We start from the raw sequence: 26,821 nt of genomic DNA, 5'->3' as shown, positions 1-26,821 counted from the left end.
AGCATTTCCTGCTGCATCCAGCATTGGACAACCTGTCCCCAGACCATGCACTGCAATACAAATCTTCCCATAAGAATATACAGTATGTGCATTTTAATGTATTTTATGCATGTTATTTATCTGTGAAGACCACTGATCTACACATGGGGGTGTTTAAACTGTGACCCGAGAGCCGGATGTGGCCCCTATGGATACTTTCCCCTTAACTGACATCGATAAGGCACCATTGCTTCCACTGACACCAACAGTGGTGAGATATTCCTCATCAAGAATTGTGATCTGTTCATCCCACTAACACCAAGAATAGGGAGCTATTACTGTCATTACATTGAATGATGGGACACTATTCCGCCCACTGGCACCAATGGTGGGGCACTATTCCTCCCACTGACACCAATGATATGGGGCATTGTTCCTCTCACTGACGCCAATGATATGGGGCACTATTCCTCCCACTGACACCAACCATGGAGCACTATTCTTTCTCCTACTGACTACATGCGCTTTGTAATTTAATACCTCCCATTGACCACCAGAGACATTGTTTACTTGCGCTGACTCTGGGGTATTTCCCCACTGACCACAGTCCGGCTCCCCTAAAGTCTGAAGGACAGTAAACTGACCCTTTATTTTGGAAGGTTTGAAGACACCTGGCGTAGACCTCCAAAAGCTCTGAGACTGAGCGCCTCCATTTTGGATGTAATGTCGGCAGCTCCAACAGACTCAAAGCCGTCACTCATAGTAGAGCAACCTCAGCCTAGCTCCATCCAAGTCATTTCACCGACGCATTTCGCCCACGAGGCTTAGTCCTAGAGATGACCAGCTCCGTACTCATGCAAACAAGGTAAGTACCTGAATGTGACTTGGTATCTGCCTCTTGCCATCCCTGTAAAGCAGAGCTCGGACTTAGAGGGAGAAGCAACACAATGAGCCATTCATTTGTACTGCAGTGTTCAAGTGTTCATAAGAAGCATGCTGGTGGGAGAAGAGAGTAGCATGACTGAGAGATGAGCTCAGCAGTTTACTGCTGCTCCTTTGCTGCCCGGTCACAGGCTGGGGGTGCAAAGAAGACCTGTTAGTCATACTGAACTACAGAGGAGAAAATCAGGTCTCCTTCCCTGCCTGAAAAGGAGTGAATGGTGTGACAGAGCTGCATTAATCTCAGGATCTGGATGGACAGACATTAAAGTCCTTAGGCAGATCAAACCGCTTCTATTTGTGTATTTCTGCTAATTTTCATATATCGTGTTGGATTTCTCATGTATCTTACCTTTCTTCATTTTCAGTTGGTCCGTTAACTATAACGTTCGGCAGAATTCCGAGCCTGAAGAAGATTCAGCTTAAAAACCGCTACGTGAAGCCTGGCGGTTATTTCAGCCCTAAACACTGCTACGGGCGATACAGGACGGCGGTGATCATTCCGCATCGGAATCGGGAATCCCACCTGCAGACGCTGCTCTACTACCTGCACCCCTTCCTACAGCGCCAGCAACTGCACTACGCCATATTTGTGGTCCATCAGGTAAGGGCACCTTTTTAGGTTCATTTTGATCCCCATCCGGGAGTACACATCCCTGTACACCAGGCCGGCCCATTGGTTAACCCCTGAGAGCCAGCACCTCCCGACTCTTTAACCACTTCTGGACCAAGTCTCTATCTATTAGTTGTGCTCATAAGTTTACATACCCTGGCAGAATTTATGATTTCTTGGCCATTTTCCAGAGAATACAAATGATAATACAAAAACTTTTCTTTCACTCATGGTTGGTGTTTGACTGAAGCCATTTATTATCAATCAACTGTGTTTACTTTTTTTTAAATCGTAATGGCAACAAAAACTACCCAAATGACCCTGATCAAAAGTTTACATACCCCAGTTCTTAATACCATGTATTGCCCCCTTTAACATCAATGACAGCTTGAAGTCTTTTGTGGTATTTGTGGATGAGGCTCTTTATCTTCTCAGATGGTAAAGCTGCCCATTCTTCTTGGCAAATATCCTCCAGTTCCTGTAAATTCTTGGGCTGTCTTGTATGAACGGCACATTTTGAGATCTCCCCAGAGTGGCTCAATGATAATATTGAGGTCAGGAGACTGAGATGGCCACTCCAGAACATTCACTTTATTCTGCTGTAGCCAATGACAGGTGGACTTGGCCTTGTGTTTTGGATCATTGTCACGTTGGAATATCCAAGTACGTCCCATGCGCAGCTTCCTGGCTGATGAATGCAAATGTTCCTCCAGTATTTTTTGATAACATACTGCATTTACCTTGCCATCAATTTTGACCAAATTTCCTGTGCCTTTGTAGCTCTCACATCCCCAAAACATCAGCGATCCACCTCCATGTTTCACAGTAGGAATGGTGTACCTTTCATCACAGGTCTTGTTGACTCTTCTCCAAATGTAGCGTTTGTGGTTGTGGCCAAAAAGCTAAAATTTTGTTCTCATCACTCCAAATGACTTTGTGCCAGAAGGTTTGAGGCTTGTCTCTGTGCTGTTTGACTTATTGTAAGCGGGATACTTTGTGGCATTTGTGTAGTAATGGCTTTCTTCTGGCCACTCGACCATGCAGCCCATCTTTCTTTAAGTGCCTCCTTATTTTGCATCTTGAAACAGCCACACCACATGTTTTCAGAGAGTCCTGTATTTCACCTGAAGTTATTTGTGGGTTGTTCTTTGCATCCCGAACAATTTTCCTGGCAGTTGTGGCTGACGTTTTAGTTGGTCTACCTGACCGTGGTTTGGTTTCAACAGAACCCCTCATTTTCCACTTCTTGATTAGACTTTGAACACTGCTGATTGGCATTCTCAATTCCTTGGATATCTTTTTATATCCCTTTTACTGTTTTATACAGTTCAACTACCTTTTGCCGCAGATCCTTTGACAATTCATTTGCTTTCCCCATGAATCCAGAAACGTCAGTGCAGTGGACACACACATATATATACATACACACACATACATATACATAGATACACATATATATATATATAGTCAATGTGTATCTATGTATGTGTGTGTATGTATATATATATATATATATATGTATGATATATATATATATATATATATATATATATATATAATATATATATATATATATATATATATATATATTAGACTCACAAGTTGTAGCGTGGTCTCCGAGCCTTAGAGCTATGACAAAAATAGAAATACAGGGGGAGTGAGACCCCCTGAGAAGGAAGTCATGGGCAGACCAAGCAGCTTATTAAGGGAATTTTATTGCACAATTAGTAATTACAGGAACACAAACACTAGGTACCCACCACCAACACCTAGACTTATTGTTAAAATAAGACAACGTTGTCTGTGTAAAAACAGCTGGGCCACTTCATACACCAAGCAGACACCATGTACACCAAAAATGCGTCTTAATATAAGGTACAAAAAGTGCCGGTTAGGTAGGAACGTAGGTCCATAGACAGTCAAAGGAAAAATGGTCCGCTCACCCGACCATTTAGGCAGGAGTCTCTGATAGCTGACAAGTGTCCCTGGTGTCTCCGTGAGGATCCGTCTATAGGAGAGTCTCACACTGCCCAGATCTAGTCTTCCAGGGTACTTGATTGCCATGCGGAAGTCCAGGGAGCATCACAATGCAGGTCCACTAGTAGCGCGGTGGCACTGTTGAGCCGTCCTGATTCCTTCCATGAAGATGGCTCCCACTGATCATGGTGTGTAGTGTGCTTGCGCTGACATGACGCGGTGCGTCATCCGTGATGTGAAAACGTCACTGCCATGGTGTCGCTATGGACACGTTTCACCCAATCACGTCGGTTTTATCAAGGATAATTACTGATTGTGCAATAAAATTCCCTTAAGCTGCTTGGTCCGCCCGTGACTTCCTTTTCATGAGGTCTCTCTCCCCCCTGTATGTCTATTTTTTTACACACACTAATTACAAGCAAACAGATCACAGGTGATGATGGTTACCTTTTTAATAGCCATTCTAACCACTTTGTGTGCATGTTATCAGGCCAAAATCACCAGGGTATGTAAACTTATGAGCACAACTGTGTATGTATGTATGTATATATGTGTATATACAAATTCAAGTGGGATTGATGCACAAACTGTGTTTATTAGAAAAAGTCCATCAAAAAGACATCATAACATCAGGCATACATGATATAAAATGGTTTCGGGCTATTATATAGTTTGCGCCCTTCCTGAGAAAATCATGACTATCGAATGATTATACATATGGTAATATATATAGTCACTAACAATTAATTACTTAACCAATTAAAGTGAACAAACAATTTATCTGGAATCAATCAGACCATCAAAGAACACTATCTAAAAATGTCATCAAATTTGAATATAAATTTTGTGTGGTTTGGAATCAAACCGTCATAAACAGTGTCGAAAAAGGAATTCATACCTTGTAGGATGTAATAATCAGAAATCCATTTTGATTTCTGATTTATTACATCCTACAAGGTATTAATTCTTTTTATATAATATTATTATAATATAATTTTATATTATATTATTATTATTTTTTTTTAGCAAAGACTCTGGAGAATAAAATGGCGATCATTGCAATATTTAATGCCACATGGTATCTATGCAGCGGTCCTTCAAACGCAATTTTTTTGGGAAAAAATACACTTCACTGAATTAAAAAAAAACAGTAAAGTTAGGCCAATTTTTTTGTATGTTGTGAAAGATGTTACACCGAGTAATTGTATGCCTAACGTGTTATGGTTTAAAATTACGCACACTCGTGGAATGGCGACAAACTACGGTACCTAAAAATCTCCATAGGTGACGCTTTAAATTTTTTTTAATGGTTACCAGTTTAGATTTACAGAGGAGGTCTAGTGCTAGAATTATTGCTTTCGCTATGATCGCGGCGATACCTCACATGTGTGATTCGAACACCTGTTACATCTGCTGGCGCGACTTACGTATGCGATTTCTTAAGGACGGGGGCGCTTTAAATGTGTGGTTTTTTTTTTTGTTTGTTTTTTTTTTAACAAAAAAAAAATCTGATCACTTGTATTGCTGTCACAAGGATGTAAACATCCCTTGTGACAGTAATAGGCGATGACAGGTACTCTTTATGGAGAGATCTGGGGTCTAAAAGACCCCAGATCTCTCCTTTGCACTTAAAAGTATTCAAAACGCCAAAATCAGGGTTTTGGAATACTAGGGTATTTTTTTAAATCAATCGGTGCCATTGGCAGCCGAGTAAACCAAAAGTGACATTGTGACGTCGCTTCCGGGTTACTACATTGGAGACCCGATCAAAGCTGATTCCGGCTTGGTTTGGGACTCTGGCCAGCCAGCGGATGTGCCGGCTGGTCGTTGGGGTCTCCCGATAGGACGGGAGAGCCGGGCTGAGTGGGGGAAGACGTCCTCTCCCGCTCCTTGTGATAACGGCTGAGCCGCATCGGTGGTTATCATCAGAAAGCCGACCACTCTAAAAAAGCTCTAAAAAAAATGGTGCCTGCTGCAGACTCCCCCCCCGGTACCAACCACTTCCTCAAAGCGACGTACAGGTACGTTGTTTCAAGGGAGGTGGTTAAGGGGTTTAGGAGGTGGGATGGGGTTTACGATCACGTGACCGCCGTGATTGGCTATCACGTTGGTCACATGATCGGAAAGATCCCGATCGCAAGTAACTTTCCGTTAGCTGCCGGTAATTGTGCAGGGAGCGCGCTCTCAGCGCAGATGTATTTGCAATATTGCACAGGAATATGCAGCCACTCAGTGCCAAAGGCCCACCCGCCGAGAGGCGGCATATTTGCACGTGATCGGCACTTTTTTATATAAACTATACTATAAGGACCTTGCGAGTTTCCTGTTTTGAAAGTGACAAAATATATACCGTATTTATCGGCGTATAACACGTACTTTTTTCCCCTGAAAATATTGGGAAAGTAGCGGGTGCGTGTTATTTGCCAACAACGTACCTCGGAAGGGGGGACGAGTGCTGCCGGAATTCACTGAGCCATCATCTCCTCTCCACTCGGCTCTAACTCGGCTCGCACGTCACACACACAGTCCTGCCTCCGCCACTGGCTTTGGACCAGTGTTCTGTCTATCACAGGAGCTGGTCCAATGCCGATGGCGGAGGCGGGACTGTATTTGTGACTGCCAACTGAGAGCCGAGTAAAGAGATGCCGGCTCAGCGATTTTCCTGCGAGGAGAGATGGTGAGCTGCATTGATGGGGGAGATGGGCGCAGATCAGGCTGCATTGAGGCTGCAGATGGGCGCAGATCAGGCTGCAGATGGGCACAGATTAGGCTGCATTGAGGCGGCAGATGGGCGCACATCAGGCGGCAGATGGGCGCACATCAGGCGGCAGATGGGCGCACATCAGGCGGCAGATGGGCGCACATCAGGCGGCAGATGGGCGCACATCAGGCGGCAGATGGGCGCACATCAGGCGGCAGATGGGCGCACATCAGGCGGCAGATGGGCGCACATCAGGCGGCAGATGGGCGCACATCAGGCGGCAGATGGGCGCACATCAGGCGGCAGATGGGCGCACATCAGGCGGCAGATGGGCGCACATCAGGCGGCAGATGGGCGCACATCAGGCGGCAGATGGGCGCACATCAGGCGGCAGATGGGCGCACATCAGGCGGCAGATGGGCGCACATCAGGCGGCAGATGGGCGCACATCAGGCGGCAGATGGGCGCACATCAGGCCGCATTGCGGCTGCAGATGGGCGCACATCAGGCCGCATTGCGGCTGCAGATGGGCGCACATCAGGCCGCATTGCGGCTGCAGATGGGCGCACATCAGGCCGCATTGCGGCTGCAGATGGGCGCAGATTAGGCCGCATTGCGGCTGCAGATGGGCGCAGATGAGGCTGCAGATGAGGCTGCAGATGAGGCTGCAGATGGGCGCAGATGAGGCTGCAGATGAGGCTGCAGATGGGCGCAGATGAGGCTGCAGATTAGGCTGCATTGAGGCTGCAGATGGGCACTAATCGGGCTGCATTGATGGTCACTGACCATTATTTTACTAGTAGTTTATTTAAAAAAAATTTTTTTTTTTTTCCTGAAACTTCCCTCTTAAATTGGGGTGCATGTTATAGGCCGATAAATACGGTATATAAAAAAACTAAATATAATTAACAAGTAGTAATCAACGACAGCTGCTAGCACTGATCACGTCTCATAAAGCCGTGTGAAAACAATATAAATAAAAAATTACTATGCTGCGCGATCTCATAATATTAGTTCCAACAATCATTTTAATGTGCCAACTTTACAATAATGAGCGGCGCTTTACCGCTAATGCACGGGCGGCCCCAGTATGAAAAAGGGGTCTTGGTGAAAGCACCAAACACAGTACACATAAACACGGGCTTGTAAAGTTGGCACTTTCAAATTATTGTTGGAACTAATATTAGGAGATAGCACAGCATAGTACGTTTATATAAACCATGACGATGAACTTCTCTTACTTGGTCCTTTTTTGATCTGGTAACCCCTTCACCCCCAGCGCTGGCGACTCTTTAATAGGGTCTGTATGCCCAGTGGGATGGAAAGGTTTAGCAGGTCATGTTATCACTGTGATTGGCTTTCACAGTGGTCACATGATCCGGCCGAATCCTGATCATTGGAGCGGAGCGAGCGCGGTTGTTGACAGCTCGTTCACTGTGCTGGGAGCACCCAGTAGGCACGCATACGTAGCGGCCTGTGGACGTTAATAATCCACCCTCTTTGCCATCGTACATATGCGGTATATGGGCGGCAAGAGGTTGCATATGCTATCGAGAGTGTTTTTGTTCTATCTGTTCGAGAAGTGCGGGAAATGCTTGTTGATCCTGCCAGAAATCTGGAGAACTTCCTTTACTTACTGCTAAAGTTGCATTGTTCTCAGCAGGACTACAGAATCCATCCCCTCTGTTATGTTGAAAAGGAGAGGGGGAGCTGTTGTAGTCCTGTCCTAAGGTGATGACCACCAGTGCGGTGAGGTGAGCTTTGTTACCCTAGGACAGGAAGTGTGTTACGGGGTTTGTAACGCCCATGGTTTTTACTTAATGCTGCATGAGCTGCATAGCGTCTACTAACCATGGTGTGTGTATTTTATATATATATATATATATATATATATATATATATATATATATATATATATATATATATATATATATATATATAATTATACACACACCATGGTTAGTAGACGCTATAACTTTTGTGCAAACAAATCAATATACTCTTATTGGGATTTTTCCAAGAACATGTAGCAGAATACATATTGACCTAAATTGATGAAGAAATGTAATTTTTTTTTTACTTTTTTTTATTTTTATTTTTTTGGATGTGTTTTATAGCAGAAAGTATTTTTTTTAATTTTTTTTTTATAGTGCAAAAAAAAAAAAAAAAAAACACAGGGGTGATCAAATGGCACCAAAAGAAAGCTCTATTTTGTGGGGGAAAAAATTCAGATTTTATGAGTACAACGTCGCGTGCAATTGTCAGTTAAAGTAACGCAGTGCCGTATTGCAAAAAAATGGCCTGGTCGTGAAGGGGGGGATGGTAAATCTTCAGGCGGTCAAGTGGTTAAGTAACATCAAAGTTCTTGCCAAAAATAGACGAAATGTAAAAATTTGTCCCAGTCTAAAAAGGGTGCACAGGTGAGAGAGCTGAAGCGGTTAATATCGGTATATTCATCCTTCTCATATACATCATTCTTTGTTTTCAAGGGAATTATTTCCATATAAAATCTTCCAGTTTGCAGTGGCAGAACAGATCAGTTGAAACTCACGGAGATAAGCTTCAGATCATTCCGGGCGTTTGGCCAAATTTAGCATCTTCTACCTTATCTAAGTCCACAAGACAGGCTGCTGTGGGCACCTATGGTACCCCCCACCCTTATCAGAAGGAAATCGGGCCACCAAGAAAAGTCGCTGTGCCGAGTCAATGTAACCCTTTCCTCTTCTCATGGTCTATAGCGGCCTTAGTCAACCTTTTTACCTTAGAGCAGGCTTTCTCAACCTTTTAACCCTAGAGGAACCTCTAAAAATAATTTTCATGTGTCGAGGAAAGCTTACTAAAACCAAATCATCAGGGCTCAATAGGAACAATGCTCCTGATATTGGTGGTCAATAGGAAGAATGTCCCCCCTTAAAGTGGTGCTCAGGATGCCACCCTTAAAGACAGCTAAAAAGATATTTGGTGTCATGATGCTGGCTTTGCCAAATGGTGCTGAACCTTGAACTGCTGTAGGCATCATCAAATAGATCAGCCACAGCTCAAGGAACCCCTAGCAACCTCTGGAGGAACCCCAGGGTTCCACGGAACCCTGGTTGAGAATGGCTGCCTTAGAGGAACCTTTTGAAATAATTTTCAGTTCTCTGGGGAACACCTGCTAACACAATTCACTGGGGGGGGGAGGGGGGGTTGGTGGAAAATATGCCCCCTTTACAATGGTGGTCAGAATGCCAATAGTTAAAGTGGTTGTAAACCTCAGACGTGAAATATGAATATCCCTCACCGGCTCTTTAGGCAACCTTAAAGAGGTGGAGATCCACCTGAACAACATGGGAGAGGTCAGAGATCATGGGGGCGCAGTGTCTCTCCTCGCACCTGATTTAACTACTTACGGACCACCCGCCACAGTTGTACGTCGGCTGTTTGAAGTGGAGTACCGTTATGGCAGCAGCCAGCTTTTTCTGCATTTTTTTTTTTTTTTTCTTTTCTGCTTTCCTGCTGTTTTGCTGGTGATTATATATCCCAATTAGTCTTCGGGTCTCCCGAGATTTAGAAATTCGTAGGGGTTCTACTAAATATTATTTTTTCGTTCATGTGGTTAAATGGCGGTGTTCTTTGATGTAGTCATCACTAATTAATAGAGTTTTTAACTATTTACTAGACATCATCACACCGCCACTTTGTATTTGTGCCCTTATTCCTTAGTGGCACCCCGTGAACTGAAGTTCCTACATATAAACATGGTACGTTCCAACATGTTTTGGTAGATTTTTAGACCTTATTATTTTTTTCCCCCACAAATGGAACTTTCTTTTGGTGGTATTTGATCACCTCTGCGGTTTTTATTTTTTGCGCTATAAACAAAAAGAGTGACAATTTTGAAAAAAAAAGCAATATTTTTTAAAATTTTTGCTATAATAAATATCCCCCAAAAATATATAAAAAAACAAATTTTTTCCTCAGTTTAGGCCGATATGTATTCTTCTACATATTAAAAAAAAAAATCTTAGGCGTATATTGATTGGTTTGCGCAAAAGTTATAGCGTCTACAAAATAGGGGATAGATTTATGGCATTTTTATTATTAGTATTGGCTGCAATCTGCGATTTTTACCATGACTGCGACATTATGGCGGACACATCAGACACCTTTGACACTATTTTGGGACCATTGTCATTTATACAGATATCAGTGCTATAAAAATGCACTGATTACTGTGTAAATGACACTGGCAGGGTAGGGGTTAAACACTAGGGGGCGATGAAGGAGTTAAGTGTGTCCTAGGGAGTGATTCTAACTGGGGGGGGGGATGGGCTACCTAGGACATGACAGTGATCACTGCTCCAGATAACAGGGAGCAGTGGATCTCTGTCATGACACAAGGCAGTTTGCTTTAGATAGGCATCTCCCCGTTCTACCTCTCCACACCACAATTGCGAGACGCCGGCGAACATTGAGTTCCCGGGACCCTCGGGCACGCGCCCAATAGACGGCAAATTTAACCACTTGACCACTGGGCACTTAAACCCCCTTAATAACCAGACCAATTTTCAGCTTACAGTGCTCTCACATTTTGAATGACAATTACTCAGTAATGCAACACTGTACCTATATGAAATTTTTGTCCTTTTTTTCACACAAATAGAGCTTTCTTTTGGTGGTATTTAATCACCGCTGGGTTCTTTATTTTTTGCGCTATAAAAGAATAAAGACCGAAAATTCTGTTTTAAAAAAATGCATTTTTCTTTGTTTCTGTTATAAAATTTTGCAAATTAGTAATTTTTCTTCATATATTTTGGCCAAAATTTATACCGCTACATATCTTTGGTAAAAATAACCCGAATCAGTGGATATTATTTGGTCTTTGTGAAAGTTATAGAGTCCAAAAGCTATGGTGCCAATATCTGAAAATTGATCACACCTGAAGTACTGACGGTCTAATTTCTTGAGACCCTAACATGCCAGAAAAGTACAAATACCCCTCAAATGACCCCTTTTTGGAAAGAAGACATTTCAAGGTATTTAGAGAGATGCATGGTGAGTTTTTTGAAGTTGTCATTTTTTTCCCACAATTCCCACAATTCTTTGCAAAATCAAGAATTTTTTTTTTCTTTTTTCACAAAATTGTCATATTAGCAGGTTATTTCTCACACACAGCATATGCATACCACAAATTACACCCCAAAACACATTCTGCTATTACTCCCGAGTACGGCGATACCACATGTGTGAGACTTTTACACAGCGTGGCCACATACAGAGGCCCAACATGCACAGAGCACCTTCAGGCGTTCTGGAGCACCCAGGCCAATTCTGACATTTCTCTCCTACATGTAAAAATCATCATTTATTTGATGAATATGCTAAAAAATTTACATAGAACCCCAAAACCTTATATATATTTTTTTCGCAAAGACCCTAGAGAATACAATGGCATTCGTTGCAACTTTTTATCTCACACGGTATTTGCGCAGCAATTTTTCAAACGCGTTTTTTTTTTGGGGAAAAAAAAAAAAAGTTTTATGCTTTAAAAAAAACAAAACAGTAAAGTTAGCCCAATGTTTTTGCAGAACGTGAAAGATGAAGTTATGCCGAGTAAATAGATACCCAACGCGTCACCCTTCAAAATTGCACACGCTCGTGGAATGGCGCCAAACTTCGCTACTTAAAAATCCCCATAGGCGACGCTTTAAAATTTTTTACTGTACTGGTTACATGTTCTGAGTTACAGAGGAGGTCTAGGGCCAAAATTATTGCTCTCGCTCTACTGATCTCAGTGATACCTCACAAGTGTGGTTTGAACACCATTTTCATATGTGGGCGGGACTTACGAATGCGTTCGCTTCTGCATGCGAGCACACGGGGACAGGGGCGCTTTAAAAAATTTTTTTTTTTTTCATTGCTAATTTTACTTTATTTTAGTTTGACACTTTTTTCCAAAAAATTAATTTTTTGATCACTTTTATTCCTATTACAAGGAATGTAAACCTCCCTTGTAATAGGAATGTGGCATGACAGGTCCTCTTTACAGTGATATATGGGGTGAATAAGATCCCACATCTCACCTCTAGGCTGGGAAGCCTGAAATAAAAAAAAACAAAAAAAACGATCCTGGCTTTGATTGTAGCGATGAGTCGGTAGAAGCACCGGAGGGCGGCGGGAGGGGGGGGGTGATGTCCCCTCTCGCCTCCTGTAAGAACGATCAGGCAGTGGAACAGTCACTATGATCATTCTTATGGTGTAGGGAATCGCCGGGTGAAAAAGCTGATATCTGAATGATGCCTGTAGCTGCACCCATCATTCAGATATCCCCGCACAAAGCCAAGGACGTAGTATGAGGGCCGGCAGGCGGGAAGTGGTTAAAGCGCATATTTTTTAACACAAAGTTGTCCATTTATACAATATTTCTAACACATAGCATGTACATACCAAAAATGACACCCCAAAATAGATTCTCCTACTCCTCCTGAGTACAGCGATACCACATGTGTGAGACTTCTACAGCCTGGCCACATACAGAGGCCGAGTATTGCCGAGCATGGCCGAGTATGGCTGGGTATTGCGGGGTATGGCTGGGTATTGCGGGGTATGGCTGGGTGTGGCTGGGTATTGCGGGGTATGGCTGGGTATTGCAGGGTATTGAGGGATGGCTCAGCATGGCTGGATGTGCCTGCATTTGTCACAGAGCAGCGCTGTGGGCACTACAGATCCAGTCCACAGCGCTGCTGCCATCTGATCCCTCCCCATCTCCTCTCACACTCTACTGATCGGTACACAGAGGGGAGAGAGGAACCGGCGTCATGACATTACGCTGGTTTGTTTACATGTGATCGCTCCGTCATCTGACGGAGCGATCACATGGTAAACGGCTGCGATCAGCGGCCGCTTACCGTGATGCGCCGGGTCTTCTGGACCCGGCGGTCACGCATGTTCTCGGGTGGCGCGCGAGAGGGGATTCTGGGAGGACGTCACTGTACGACCATGTGATATTTCAGTTTTTCTTTTTTAATAGATCTGCAAAAATGTCAACAATTCTGTGTTTTTCTGTCAATATGGGGTGCTGTGTGTACATTAATGAGGGAAAAATGAACTTAAATGATTTTAGCAAATGGCTGCAATATAACAAAGAGTGAAAAATTTAAGGGGGTCTGAATACTTTCCGTCCCCACTGTGTGTGTGTATGTATTATATATATATATATATATATATATATATATATATATATATATATATATATATATATATATATATATTATAGACCCAATACTTTTGAAAATCTAGTGTGTGTGTGTGTATGTACAGTACAGGACAGAAGCAGGTATGAATCTGCAGTGAAGTTTCCTAAAATCCTTGCAATGCATGGGGGAAAAGAAAACTGTTTCACTTTAAATGGCTCGGTCGCTTTAACTGTTCATTTATGAAGCTAATAAACGCTTTTTTATTTTCTGCGTTGCTGTGACGGATACCAGTAAGAGTGATAACGTTGCGGTCTGGTCTCTTTCCCTCGCGCGTGGCGTCGGCTGCCGCGGCCTGTAATGATCCGTGAAATAGTTACCGCTGTTATTACTGCAGAAGACAGATTTTCTTCCATTTACTCACTAAGCGCTGCATTTGTCTTGCCAGGCTGGGAACGGCACGTTTAATCGGGCGAAGCTTCTGAATATCGGCGTCCGAGAAGCCCTGCGCTACGACGACTGGGACTGCCTCATCCTGCACGACGTGGACCTGGTGCCGGAGAATGACCACAACCTGTACATCTGTGACAACTACCCCAAACACATGTCCAGCGCCATGGACAAGTTCCAGTACAGGTATGGACTTCTGTTCTCATAAGCCTCTGCGGCAGAGGAGCTTACACTCTAATGCACCTACTTGTAGAAAAACAAGAGTCCATTAAGTTTGATGACAAACTATCATTAGGTTTTGGATTGTGGAGCACTCCGAGAAGGCAACGCACAAATACTAATATTGCCGATAGTGTCCATGGTGGGTGTCCAGGCTTTGCAGGTTTCTCTGTCCAATTACACCCATCAGTGTGCTGCTTCTCTTTCATTGTCCAGTCACATCCCATCTGTGCGCTGCTTCTTTCATTGCCCAATCTCATCTTTCAGTGTGCCGCTTCTTTCATTGTCCAAACCCCTCCATCTTTGTGCTGCTTCTATTTCATTTGCTTTAATCTTGGCTCTATCTGTGCAGTTTTTTTTGTTTTTTTTCTTGCCCAATCACATCCATCAGTGCGCTGCTTCTATCATCATCCAATCACATCTATCTGTGTGTTTCTTCTTTTTTTTTTTTTCATTTTCCAATACCCTTTATCTGTGCGCTGCTTCTCTTTCATTGTCCAATCATATCCCATCATCAGTGCGCTGCTTCTCTTTCATTGTCCAATCATATCCCATCATCAGTGTGCTGCTTCTCTTTCATTGTCCAATCATATCCCATCATCAGTGTGCTGCTTCTCTTTCATTGTCCAGTTACATCCATCAGTGTTCTGCTACTCTTTCATTGTCCAATCACATCCATCAGTGCGCTGCTTCTTTCATTGTCCAATCACATCCCCTCTGTGTGCTGCTTCTATTTCAGTGTCCAATCGCATCCATCTGTGTGCTGCTTCTCTTTCCTTGCCCAATCACATCCATCAGTGTGCTGCTTCTCTTTCATTGTCCAATCCCCTCCATCTGTGTGCCGCTTCCCTTTCATTGTCCAATCACATCTATCAGTGTGCTGCTACCCTTTTGCATTGTCCAATCACATCCATAAATGTGCTGCTTCTCTTTTATTATCAAATCCATAAATGTGCTGCTTTTCTTTTATTGTCCAATCCCATCCCATCAGTGTGCTGCTTCTCTCTCATTGTCCAATCGCATGCATCAGTGTGCTGCTTCTCTCATTGTCCAATCGTATTTATCTGTGTGCTGCTTCTCTCATTGTCCAATCGTATTTATCTGTGTGCTGCTTCTCTCATTGTCCAATCGTATTTATCTGTGTGCTGCTTCTCTTTCACTGTCCAGTTACATCCATCAGCACGTTTCTTCTCTTTCATTGTGCAATCACATCTATCAGTGTGCAGTTTCTTTTTCATTGTATAAGCGGGTAGGAGGAACAGATTTCCCGATTGAGTGATCACTGTGATTGGCTGCCATATGATTGGGAGCCTGTCCTGCGGGCTGCTGATCGTAAACAGAGTACGGGAGCAGTCTGTAACAACCGGTCAGCGTGCTGCTGATCTCCTGCAGCCTTTTCCTATCTTTATTCACTACATTGAGGGCACTTTGTGGCATGGTAGGGTAATGGTTTTCTGATGGTGACAACAGGGCAATGTGTGCTGAAACGACCACTGGTGTGACAGGTGACAACACAGGATGCACAATCGGGAGATGAGCGTGGTCAGCCAATAACAGAGAGTGCCCAAAATAAGGACCCTTCACAGTAGAAGCTTACCAATTATTGTAATGAAAGTTACGAATGTTGAAAGTCACTTTTGAAATCGCAGTAATAGTTACATAGATTGAAAAAAAGACACGAGTCCCATCCAGTTCAACCAAAAAATAAAAAAATAATAATGCAATCCCATATAGGTTATAGCACATAAACGATTTTAGTATTTGGGTTTACAAACTTCCTTCAACTGCGATCCTTTTAAAGTTGTTTTATTTGCATTTCAGCAATACAAGAAAGACATTTAATCTATCTATATACACAGGCATACCCCGCTTTACATACCCTCACTTTACATGCACTCGGGAGTATGGACACATTGGCATCTATGGGAAATCTTGGTGTATTTGTGTTCAGACTTCCAATGCACTTTAGCTACTGTGCGCTGATAGCATTTTATCCAATCAGCATGTGCCCTCTAGTGGACATTTTGTGCATTTCAAAAATCAGAAAAGAAAGGTGACTTTAATCAGTGTAGTAAGGTGTACCTAATGGAAAGTCCCCATGATTAAGCTCTGGGGGGTGGAGCAAAATGCATTAGGGGCGTGTCCTGGTGGGGGTCCAGGCTGGGAGTGCCATTCATTCTACCACAGCGGGTCTGTATTGTTGTGGGGCCTCTGGGACATTCTGTCTACCTAATGGAATGTGTTTGAATATTTAGGTGGTTATTCTTCTATTCCTGCGCCTTCCTTCCTTTTTTTTTCTTTCCCTTTCATTTCCTTTACTGTTCTTTTTTTTTTTTTTCCCCCTCCTTCCCTTTATCACTTCCTAGAGGAGCAACTAGATCCTTCAGGGCCCCGGTGCAAAAAAAAAAAAAAAAAAAATGAAGGACCCCCAGCCTGGGCCCTTCCAACTGGTCCCAGGGGCCTTTTTCTCTCCCATTGTGGGACCCTTTTAAACGGTCCTGCAGCGGGACCCTTTTTCATGTTCTGCAGCGGGCCCCCGCAGTGGCGGAATGCTATGGTTTGGTCGCAAGTGCTAACTTTGTGACCCTGGTAGTTCCACCACTGGTGTCAGTCGTTTTTTTTTTTTTTTTTTTTTTTTTACAATTTTATTTTTTATTATTTTTTACATTTTTTTTTTTTTTTTTCCTAGGAGCCCTGTTGGGGGCTTTGGTGAGATATCGGGGGTCTAAACGCACCTCTGATGTATCACCTTTGAGATAGAGAAAGGAGATTGAGGTCAGCCTCAGCAGCGTAGAATGAATGGACAGGAATAGGTCTGTACAGAGGCTTCCCTTTGATTCACAAACTGTAAGGACCGTACAAATCACTGACTCCAATCAGAAAAGGAAGGGTCTGGTAAATGACTGACTCCTTTCCCATTCTCCATCCTGACACATTCCCCGCAGCATCCAGCGGCAGAGGGGAGGGGGAAACCCGGCAACGCTGAGGGGGGCAAGGAGAGCACATGGGCCCGGAGGGGGACAGGTCCTGGAGAGGAGGGGCAGCATATAGAAGAACCAATGCCTTCCATTTTCCTCCAGCAGCCACTGAATGCCTGTAGGAGGTAGAGGAGGAGAAGCAGGCTTTCAGCAGCTGCAAAAGGAAAATGGAGGGCATCAATTCCTCTATATGCTGCCCCTTCTCTCCAGGCGTACAAAAGAGAGCTGCACAGGCCCCCTGGATCATGGGGCCGGATTGCAATCGCTACACCTATAGGTATGCCCCTGCACCTTCCTCTCTTTTCCATTTTACTTCTCACACCCCTCTTTTACCTTTTCATTCCTTTCCAATACTCCCTATGCATCTCCTTAATTCTGCTCCTCACCTTTTCCACCTCCTTTCAGTCTTCTGATTTCCAATAACATCTTCCTTTTAACTGTTACCATTTCTCTCTTTTCTTTTTACCTCTCCTTTTCCACTTTAGTGTCCCTCTTCTTTTATCCTTTCCACCCTTTCTCCGCCTTCCTTATCGTTGCTCTTATGTTTACCCCTTCCTCTTGTTTCTTTTACTTGCCCCACTCTTTCCTCTTTCTCTCCCTTTATTTCCCCACTTATATGTCTCCTCTATACCCCCTGTCCCTTCTCTACTGCCTTTCAACAATCTTTTGCCTCTCTCCTCTATATCCCAACTCCCACCTGTTTCCTCTCCCCTCTTTCTGTTTCCTCTCCCCTCTTTTTTTCTGTTTCCTCTCCCCTCTTTTTTTCTGTTTCCTCTCCCCTCTTTTTTTCTGTTTCCTCTCCTCTCTTTTTTTCTGTTTCCTCTCCTCTCTTTTTTTCTGTTTCCTCTCCCCTCTTTTTTTCTGTTTCCTCTCCCCTCTCTTTTTCTGTTTCCTCTCCCCTCTCTTTTTCTGTTTCCTCTCCCCTCTCTTTTTCTGTTTCCTCTCCCCTCTCTTTTTCTGTTTCCTCTCCCCTCTCTTTTTCTGTTTCCTCTCCCCTCTCTTTTTCTGTTTCCTCTCCCCTCTCTTTTTCTGTTCATACCATCTGTTTCCTCTCCCCTCTCTTTTTCTGTTTCCTCTTTCTCTTTCTGTGTCCTCTCCCCCCTCCACCCCAAACTCACTCATCCATGTCTTTATGGACCTTGCTTTGTGCACTCGTCCATATCATTTGGTGGAGGGGTATTATGGTGTGGGGTTGTTTTTCAGGGGTTGGGCTTGGCCCCTTAGTTCCAGTGAAGGGAACTCTTAAGGTGTCAGCATACCAAGACATTTTGGACAATTTCATGCTCCCAACTTTGTGGGGACAGTCCTCTCCCCTTTTTCTGTTTCCTCTCCCCTCTTTTTCTGTTTCCTCTCCCCTCTCTTTTTCTGTTTCCTCTCCCCTCTTTTTCTGTTCATACCATCTGTTTCCTCTCCCCTCTCTTTCTGTTCATACCATCTGTTTCCTCTCCCCTCTCTTTCTGTTTCCTCTCCCCTCTCTTTCTGTTTCCTCTCCCCTCTCTTTCTGTTTCCTCTCCCCTCTTTCTGTTCATACCATCTGTTTCCTCTCCCCTCTTTTTCTGTTTCCTCTCCCCTCTTTTTCTGTTTCCTCTCCCCCTCTCTTTTTCTGTTTTCTCTCCCCCTCTCTTTTTCTGTTTCCTCTCCCCCTCTCTTTTTCTGTTTCCTCTCCCCCTCTCTTTTTCTGTTTTCTCTCCCCCTCTCTTTTTCTGTTTCCTCTCCCCCTCTCTTTTTCTGTTTCCTCTCCCCCTCTCTTTTTCTGTTTCCTCTCCCCTCTCTTTTTCTGTTTCCTCTCCCCCTCTCTTTTTCTGTTTCCTCTCCCCCTCTCTTTTTCTGTTTCCTCTCCCCCTCTCTTTTTCTGTTTCCTCTCCCCCTCTCTTTTTCTGTTTCCTCTCCCCCTCTCTTTTTCTGTTTCCTCTCCCCTCTCTTTTTCTGTTTCCTCTCCCCTCTCTTTTTCTGTTTCCTCTCCCCTCTCTTTTTCTGTTTCCTCTCCCCTCTCTTTTTCTGTTTCCTCTCCCCTCTCTTTTTCTGTTTCCTCTCCCCTCTCTTTTTCTGTTTCCTCTCCCCTCTCTTTTTCTGTTTCCTCTCCCCTCTCTTTTTCTGTTTCCTCTCCCCTCTCTTTTTCTGTTTCCTCTCCCCTCTCTTTTTCTGTTTCCTCTCCCCTCTCTTTTTCTGTTTCCTCTCCCCTCTCTTTTTCTGTTTCCTCTCCCCTCTCTTTTTCTGTTTCCTCTCCCCTCTCTTTTTCTGTTTCCTCTCCCCTCTCTTTTTCTGTTTCCTCTCCCCTCTCTTTTTCTGTTTCCTCTCCCCTCTCTTTTTCTGTTTCCTCTCCCCTCTTTCTCTTTCTGTGTCCTCTCCCCCCTCCACCCCGAACTCACTCATCCATGTCTTTATGGACCTTGCTTTGTGCACTGGTCCATATCATATGGTGTGGGGTTGTTTTTCAGGGGTTGGGCTTGGCCCCTTAGTTCCAGTGAAGGGAACTCTTAAGGTGTCAGCATACCAAGACATTTTGGACAATTTCATGTTCCCAACTTTGTGGGGACAGTCCTCTCCCCTCTTTTTCTGTTTCCTCTCCCCTCTCTTTCTATTTCCTCTCCCCTCTCTTTCTGTTTCCTCTCCCCTCTTTCTGTTCATACCATCTGTTTCCTCTCCCCTCTTTTTCTGTTTCCTCTCCCCTCTTTTTCTGTTTCCTCTCCCCTCTTTTTCTGTTTCCTCTCCCCTCTTTTTCTGTTTCCTCTCCCCTCTTTTTCTGTTTCCTCTCCCCTCTTTTTCTGTTTCCTCTCCCCTCTTTTTCTGTTTCCTCTCCCCTCTTTTTCTGTTCATACCATCTGTTTCCTCTCCCCTCTCTTTCTGTTCATACCATCTGTTTCCTCTCCCCTCTCTTTCTGTTTCCTCTCCCCTCTCTTTCTGTTTCCTCTCCCCTCTCTTTCTGTTTCCTCTCCCCTCTTTCTGTTCATACCATCTGTTTCCTCTCCCCTCTTTTTCTGTTTCCTCTCCCCTCTTTTTCTGTTTCCTCTCCCCCTCTCTTTTTCTGTTTTCTCTCCCCCTCTCTTTTTCTGTTTCCTCTCCCCCTCTCTTTTTCTGTTTCCTCTCCCCCTCTCTTTTTCTGTTTTCTCTCCCCCTCTCTTTTTCTGTTTTCTCTCCCCCTCTCTTTTTCTGTTTCCTCTCCCCCTCTCTTTTTCTGTTTCCTCTCCCCCTCTCTTTTTCTGTTTCCTCTCCCCCTCTCTTTTTCTGTTTCCTCTCCCCCTCTCTTTTTCTGTTTCCTCTCCCCCTCTCTTTTTCTGTTTCCTCTCCCCCCTCTTTTTCTGTTTCCTCTCCCCTCTCTTTTTCTGTTTCCTCTCCCCTCTCTTTTTCTGTTTCCTCTCCCCTCTCTTTTTCTGTTTCCTCTCCCCTCTCTTTTTCTGTTTCCTCTCCCCACTCTTTTTCTGTTTCCTCTCCCCTCTCTTTTTCTGTTTCCTCTCCCCTCTCTTTTTCTGTTTCCTCTCCCCTCTCTTTTTCTGTTTCCTCTCCCCTCTCTTTTTCTGTTTCCTCTCCCCTCTCTTTTTCTGTTTCCTCTCCCCCTCTCTTTTTCTGTTTCCTCTCCCCCTCTCTTTTTCTGTTTCCTCTCCCCCTCTCTTTTTCTGTTTCCTCTCCCCCTCTCTTTTTCTGTTTCCTCTCCCCCTCTCTTTTTCTGTTTCCTCTCCCCCTCTCTTTTTCTGTTTCCTCTCCCCTCTCTTTTTCTGTTTCCTCTCCCCTCTCTTTTTCTGTTTCCTCTCCCCTCTCTTTTTCTGTTTCCTCTCCCCTCTCTTTTTCTGTTTCCTCTCCCCTCTCTTTTTCTGTGTCCTCTCCCCTCTCTTTTTCTGTGTCCTCTCCCCTCTCTTTTTCTGTGTCCTCTCCCCTCTCTTTTTCTGTGTCCTCTCTCCTCTTTCTCTTTCTGTGTCCTCTCCCCCCTCCACCCCGAACTCACTCATCCATGTCTTTATGGACCTTGCTTTGTGCACTGGTCCATATCATATGGTGTGGGGTTGTTTTTCAGGGGTTGGGCTTGGCCCCTTAGTTCCAGTGAAGGGAACTCTTAAGGTGTCAGCATACCAAGACATTTTGGACAATTTCATGTTCCCAACTTTGTGGGGACAGTCCTCTCCCCTCTTTCTGTTTCCTCTCCCCTCTTTCTGTTTCCTCTCCCCTCTTTTTCTGTTTTCTCTCCCCCTCTTTCTCTGTTTCCTCTCCCCTCTCTTTCTATTTCCTCTCCCCTCTCTTTCTGTTTCCTCTCCCCTCTTTCTGTTCATTACCATCTGTTTCCTCTCCCCTCTTTCTCTGTTTCCTCTCCCCTCTTTCTCTGTTTCCTCTCCCCTCTTTTTCTGTTTCCTCTCCCCTCTTTTCTGTTTCCCTCTCCCCTCTTTTTCTGTTTCCTCTCCCCTCTTTTTCTGTTTCCTCTCCCCTCTTTTTCTGTTTCCTCTCTCCCTCTTTTTCTGTTTCCTCTCCCCTCTTTTCTGTTTCCTCTCCCCTCTTTTTCTGTTTCCTCTCCCCTCTTTTTCTGTTTCCTCTCCCCTCTTTTTCTGTTTCCTCTCCCCTCTTTTTCTGTTTCCTCTCCCCCTCTTTTTCTGTTTCCTCTCCCCTCTTTTTCTGTTTCCTCTCCCCTCTTTTTCTGTTTCCTCTCCCCTCTTTTTCTGTTTCCTCTTCCCCTCTTTTTCTGTTTCCTCTCCCCTCTTTTTCTGTTCATACCATCTGTTTCCTCTCCCTCTCCCCTCTTTCTCTGTTTCCTCTCCCTTCTCTTTCTGTTCATACCATCTGTTTCCTCTCCCCCTCTCTTTCTGTTTCCTCTCCCCCTCTTTCTGTTTCATACCATCTGTTTCCTCTCCCCTCTCCCTCTTTCTCTGTTTCCTCTCCCCCTCTTTCTCTGTTTCCTCTCCCCTCTTTCTCTGTTTCCTCTCCCCTCTTTTTCTGTTTCCTCTCCCCTCTTTTTTCTGTTTCCTCTCCCCCTCTTTTTCTGTTTCCTCTCCCCTCTTTTTCTGTTTCCTCTCCCCTCTTTTTCTGTTTCCTCTCCCCTCTTTTTCTGTTCATACCCATCTGTTTCCTCTCCCCTCTCCCCTCTTTTTCTGTTTCCTCTCCCCTCTTTTTCTGTTTCCTCTCCCCTCTTTTTCTGTTTCCTCTCCCCTCTTTTTCTGTTTCCTCTCCCCTCTTTTTCTGTTTCCTCTCCCCTCTTTTTCTGTTTCCTCTCCCCTCTTTCTGTTCATACCATCTGTTTCCGCTCCCCTCTCTTTTTCTGTTTCCTCTCCCCCCTCTCTTTTTTTCTGTTTCCTCTCCCCCCTCTCTTTTTTTCTGTTTCCTCTCCCCCCTCTCTTTTTTTCTGTTTCCTCTCCCCCCTCTCTTTTTTTCTGTTTCCTCTCCCCTCTTTTTCTGTTTCCTCTCCCCTCTCTTTCTGTTTCCTCTCCCCTCTCTTTCTGTTTCCTCTCCCCTCTCTTTCTGTTTCCTCTCCCCTCTCTTTCTGTTTCCTCTCCCCTCTCTTTCTGTTTCCTCTCCCCTCTCTTTCTGTTTCCTCTCCCCTCTTTCTGTTCATACCATCTGTTTCCTCTCCCCTCTCTCTTTTTCTGTTTCCTCTCCCCTCTCTTTCTGTTTCCTCTCCCCTCTCTTTCTGTTTCCTCTCCCCTCTCTTTCTGTTTCCTCTCCCCTCTCTTTCTGTTTCCTCTCCCCTCTTTTTCTGTTTCCTCTCCCCTCTTTCTGTTCATACCATCTGTTTCCGCTCCCCTCTCTTTTTCTGTTTCCTCTCCCCCCTCTCTTTTTTTCTGTTTCCTCTCCCCCCTCTCTTTTTCTGTTTCCTCTCCTCCCTCTCTTTTTCTGTTTCCTCTCCCCTCTTTTTCTGTTCATACCATCTGTTTCCTCCCCCCTCTCTTTCTGTTTCCTCTCCCCTCTCTTTCTGTTTCCTCTCCCCTCTCTTTCTGTTTCCTCTCCCCTCTCTTTCTGTTTCCTCTCCCCTCTCTTTCTGTTTCCTCTCCCCTCTTTCTGTTCATACCATCTGTTTCCTCTCCCCTCTCTCTTTTTCTGTTTCCTCTCCCCTCTCTTTCTGTTTCCTCTCCCCTCTCTTTCTGTTTCCTCTCCCCTCTCTTTCTGTTTCCTCTCCCCTCTTTCTGTTCATACCATCTGTTTCCTCTCCCCTCTCTCTTTTTCTGTTTCCTCTCCCCTCTCTCTTTTTCTGTTTCCTCTCCCCTCTCTCTTTTTCTGTTTCCTCTCCCCTCTCTCTTTTTCTGTTTCCTCTCCCCTCTCTCTTTTTCTGTTTCCTCTCCCCTCTCTCTTTTTCTGTTTCCTCTCCCCTCTCTCTTTTTCTGTTTCCTCTCCCCTCTCTCTTTTTCTGTTTCCTCTCCCCTCTCTCTTTTTCTGTTTCCTCTCCCCTCTCTCTTTTTCTGTTTCCTCTCCCCTCTCTCTTTTTCTGTTTCCTCTCCCCTCTCTCTTTTTCTGTTTCCTCTCCCCTCTCTCTTTTTCTGTTTCCTCTCCCCTCTCTCTTTTTCTGTTTCCTCTCCCCTCTCTCTTTTCATACCATCTGTTTCCTCTCCCCTCTTTTTCTGTTTCCTCTCCCCTCTTTTTCTGTTTCCTCTCCCCTCTTTTTCTGTTTCCTCTCCCCTCTTTTTCTGTTTCCTCTCCCCTCTTTTTCTGTTTCCTCTCCCCTCTTTTTCTGTTTCCTCTCCCCTCTCTCTTTTTCTGTTTTCTCTCCCCTCTCTCTTTTTCTGTTTCCTCTCCCCTCTTTTTCTGTTTCCTCTCCCCTCTTTTTCTGTTTCCTCTCCCCTCTCTCTTTTTCTGTTTTCTCTCCCCTCTCTCTTTTTCTGTTTTCTCTCCCCTCTCTCTTTTTCTGTTTTCTCTCCCCTCTTTCTCTTTTTCTGTTTTCTCTCCCCTCTTTCTCTTTTTCTGTTTTCTCTCCCCTCTTTCTTTTTTTCTGTTTTCTCTCCCCTCTTTCTTTTTTTCTGTTTTCTCTCCCCTCTCTCTTTTTTTCTGTTTTCTCTCCCCTCTCTCTTTTTTTCTGTTTTCTCTCCCCTCTCTCTTTTTTTCTGTTTTCTCTCCCCTCTCTCTTTTTTTCTGTTTTCTCTCCCCTCTCTCTTTTTTTCTGTTTTCTCTCCCCTCTCTCTTTTTTTCTGTTTTCTCTCCCCTCTCTCTTTTTTTCTGTTTTCTCTCCCCTCTCTCTTTTTTTCTGTTTTCTCTCCCCTCTCTCTTTTTTTCTGTTTTCTCTCCCCTCTCTCTTTTTTTCTGTTTCCTCTCCCCCCTCCACCCCAAACTCACTCATCCATGTCTTTATGGACCTTACTTTGTGCACTGGTCCATATCATTTGGTGGAGGGGGGATTATGGTGTGGGGTTGTTTTTCAGGGGTTGGGCTTGGCCCCTTAGTTCCAGTGAAGGGAACTCTTAAGGTGTCAGCATACCAAGACATTTTGGACAATTTCATGTTCCCAACTTTGTGGGGACAGTTTGGGGATGGCCCCTTCCTGTTCCAACATGACTGTGCACCAGTGCACAAAGCAAGGCCCTTAAACACATGGATGAACTAGTTTGGGGTGGAGTAACTTGACTGTCCTGCACAGAGTCCTGATAGAACACCTTTATGCCCTGTACACACTATAGGATTTTCCAACAACAAAACCGTGGGGGTTTTTTCCGATGGATGTTGGCTCAAGCTTGTCTTGCATATACACGGTCACACAAATGTTGTCGGAAATTCCGAACGTCAATAACACGGTGACATACAACACGTACGACGAGCCGAGAAAATTGAAGTTCACTAGCCAGTGCGGCTCTTCTGCTTGATTCCGAGCATGCGTGGAATTTAGTGCATCGGAATTGTGTACACACGATCGGAATTTCCGACAACGGAAAATCGGAAAATTTTAGATCCGGATCTCAAATTTTGTTTGTCGGAAATTCTGACGGAAAATGTCCGATGGAGCCTACACACGGTCGGAATTTCCGACAACAAGCTCCGATCGCACATTTGTTGTCGGAAAATCCTATCGTGTGTGCAGGGCATAAGGGTGAATTAGAGCAGAGACTGCGAGCCAGGCCTTCTCATCCGCATCAGTGCCTGACCTCACAAACGCGCTTCTGGAAGAATGGTCAAACATTCCTATAGACACACTCCTAAACCTTGTGGACGGCCTTCCCAGAAGAGTTGAAGCTGTTATAGCTGCAAAGGGTGGGCCAACTTAATATTGAACCCTACGGACTAAGACTTAGATTCCATTAAAGTTCATGTGTGTGTAAAGGCAGGCGTCCCAATACTTTTGGTAATATAACGTGTGAGTGTGTAAAATATTTATAAATAATAGTACGTATGTGTGTATATATAATATATACACACATTCTCATAATAAATATATATATACACACAAAAGTAGAAATACACGATAATTAAAACTCGCCCCATTTATACAGTACCTGACCTTATACTGTAATTTAGTAAAGTGAAGGTGCAGTACCTATATCTGCACACTAGATGCCGCTGCTGCTTTTTAAATGGCTGTTGGCAGGCTTTGCATGGAGCAGCTTAGCTTCTATAAAACCCAATTCTTCTAGGCACAAAAGGAAAGGAGGGTTACCAGTCCCTGGCTGACCCCCCTTTTACTTTTTTTTTTTTTTTTCTTCTAGGAGCCCTGTTGGGGGCTTTGGTGAGATATCTGGGGTCTAAACGCACCTCTGATGTTTCACCTTTGAGATAGAGAAAGGTAATTGAGGTCAGCCTCAGAAGCGTAGAATGGACAGGAAAAGGTCTGTACAGAGGCTTCCCTTTGATTCACAAACTGTAAGGACCGTACAAATCGCTGACTCTGTCCATTCAGAAAAGGAAGGGTTCTGTAAATGACTCATTTACTGACTCCTTTCCCATTCTCCATCCTGGCACATTCCCTCGCAGCAGCCGGGGGGGGGGGGGGGGGGGCAAGGAGAGCCCATGGCCCCCGGAGAGAACAGGTCCTGGAGAGGAGGGCCAGCATATAGAGCAGGGGTCTCCAACTGGCGGCCCTCCAGCTGTTGCAAAACAAGTCCCATCATGCCTCTGCCTGTGGAAATCATGCTTGTAACTGTTGACCTTGCAATGCCTCATGGGACTTGTAGTTTCGCAACAGCTGGAGGGCCACCAGTTTGAGACCCCTGATATAGAGGAACCAATGCCTTCCATTTTCCTCCTGCAGCCACTGAATGCCTGTAGGAGGTAGCGGAGGAGCAGCAGACTTTCAGCAGCTGCAAGGGGAAAATGTAGGGCATCAGTTCCTCTATGCTGCCCCTTCTCTCCAGGCGTACAAAGGAGAGCTGCACAGGCCCCCTGGATCATGGGGCCGGGTTGCAATTGCTACCCCTGCAACACCTATAGGTATGCCCCTGCCCCTTCCTCTCTTTTCCATTTTACTTCTCACACCCCTCTTTTACCTTTTCATTCCTTTCCAATACTCCCTATGCATCTCCTTAATTCTGCTCCTCACCTTTTCTACCTCCTTATACTCTTCTGACTTCCATTAACCTCTTATTTCCTTTTAACTGTTACCATTTCTCTCTTTTCTTTTTACCTCTCCTTTTCCACTTTAGTGTCCCTCTTCTTTTTTCCTTTCCACCCTTTCTCCGCCTTCCTTATTGTTGCTCTTATGTTTACCCCTTCCTCTTGTTTCTTTTACTTGCCCCACTCTTTCCTCCTTCTCTCCCTTTATTTCCCCACTTATATGTCTCCTCTATACCCCCTGTCCCTTCTCTACTGCCTTTCAACAATCTGTTGCCTCTCTCCTCTATATCCCAACTCCCACTTCTTTTTCTCTCTCTCTCTCTCTCTCTCTCTCTCTCATCTCTCA

General features: G+C 44.5%; 1 protein-coding gene across 1 annotated transcript in view; it reads left to right on the top strand.

The window, feature by feature from the left end:
• LOC141129379 (beta-1,4-galactosyltransferase 3-like) overlaps nt 1-26,821 on the top strand; it is a gene marked incomplete in the record, with an annotated part of 78,409 nt that overhangs the window by 32,807 nt on the left and 18,781 nt on the right. The window contains 2 exon segments of the mRNA XM_073617387.1: nt 1,287-1,522; nt 13,830-14,017. Of these exon segments, the coding sequence (XP_073473488.1) occupies nt 1,287-1,522; nt 13,830-14,017 (424 nt within the window).

This window comes from Aquarana catesbeiana, linkage group LG02, assembly GCF_042186555.1.
Source record: "Aquarana catesbeiana isolate 2022-GZ linkage group LG02, ASM4218655v1, whole genome shotgun sequence".
In the NCBI taxonomy this organism is placed as follows: domain Eukaryota; kingdom Metazoa; phylum Chordata; class Amphibia; order Anura; family Ranidae; genus Aquarana; species Aquarana catesbeiana.
Note: the sequence above shows the minus strand (reverse complement) of the source record. Positions and strands in the feature narration are given on the sequence as shown.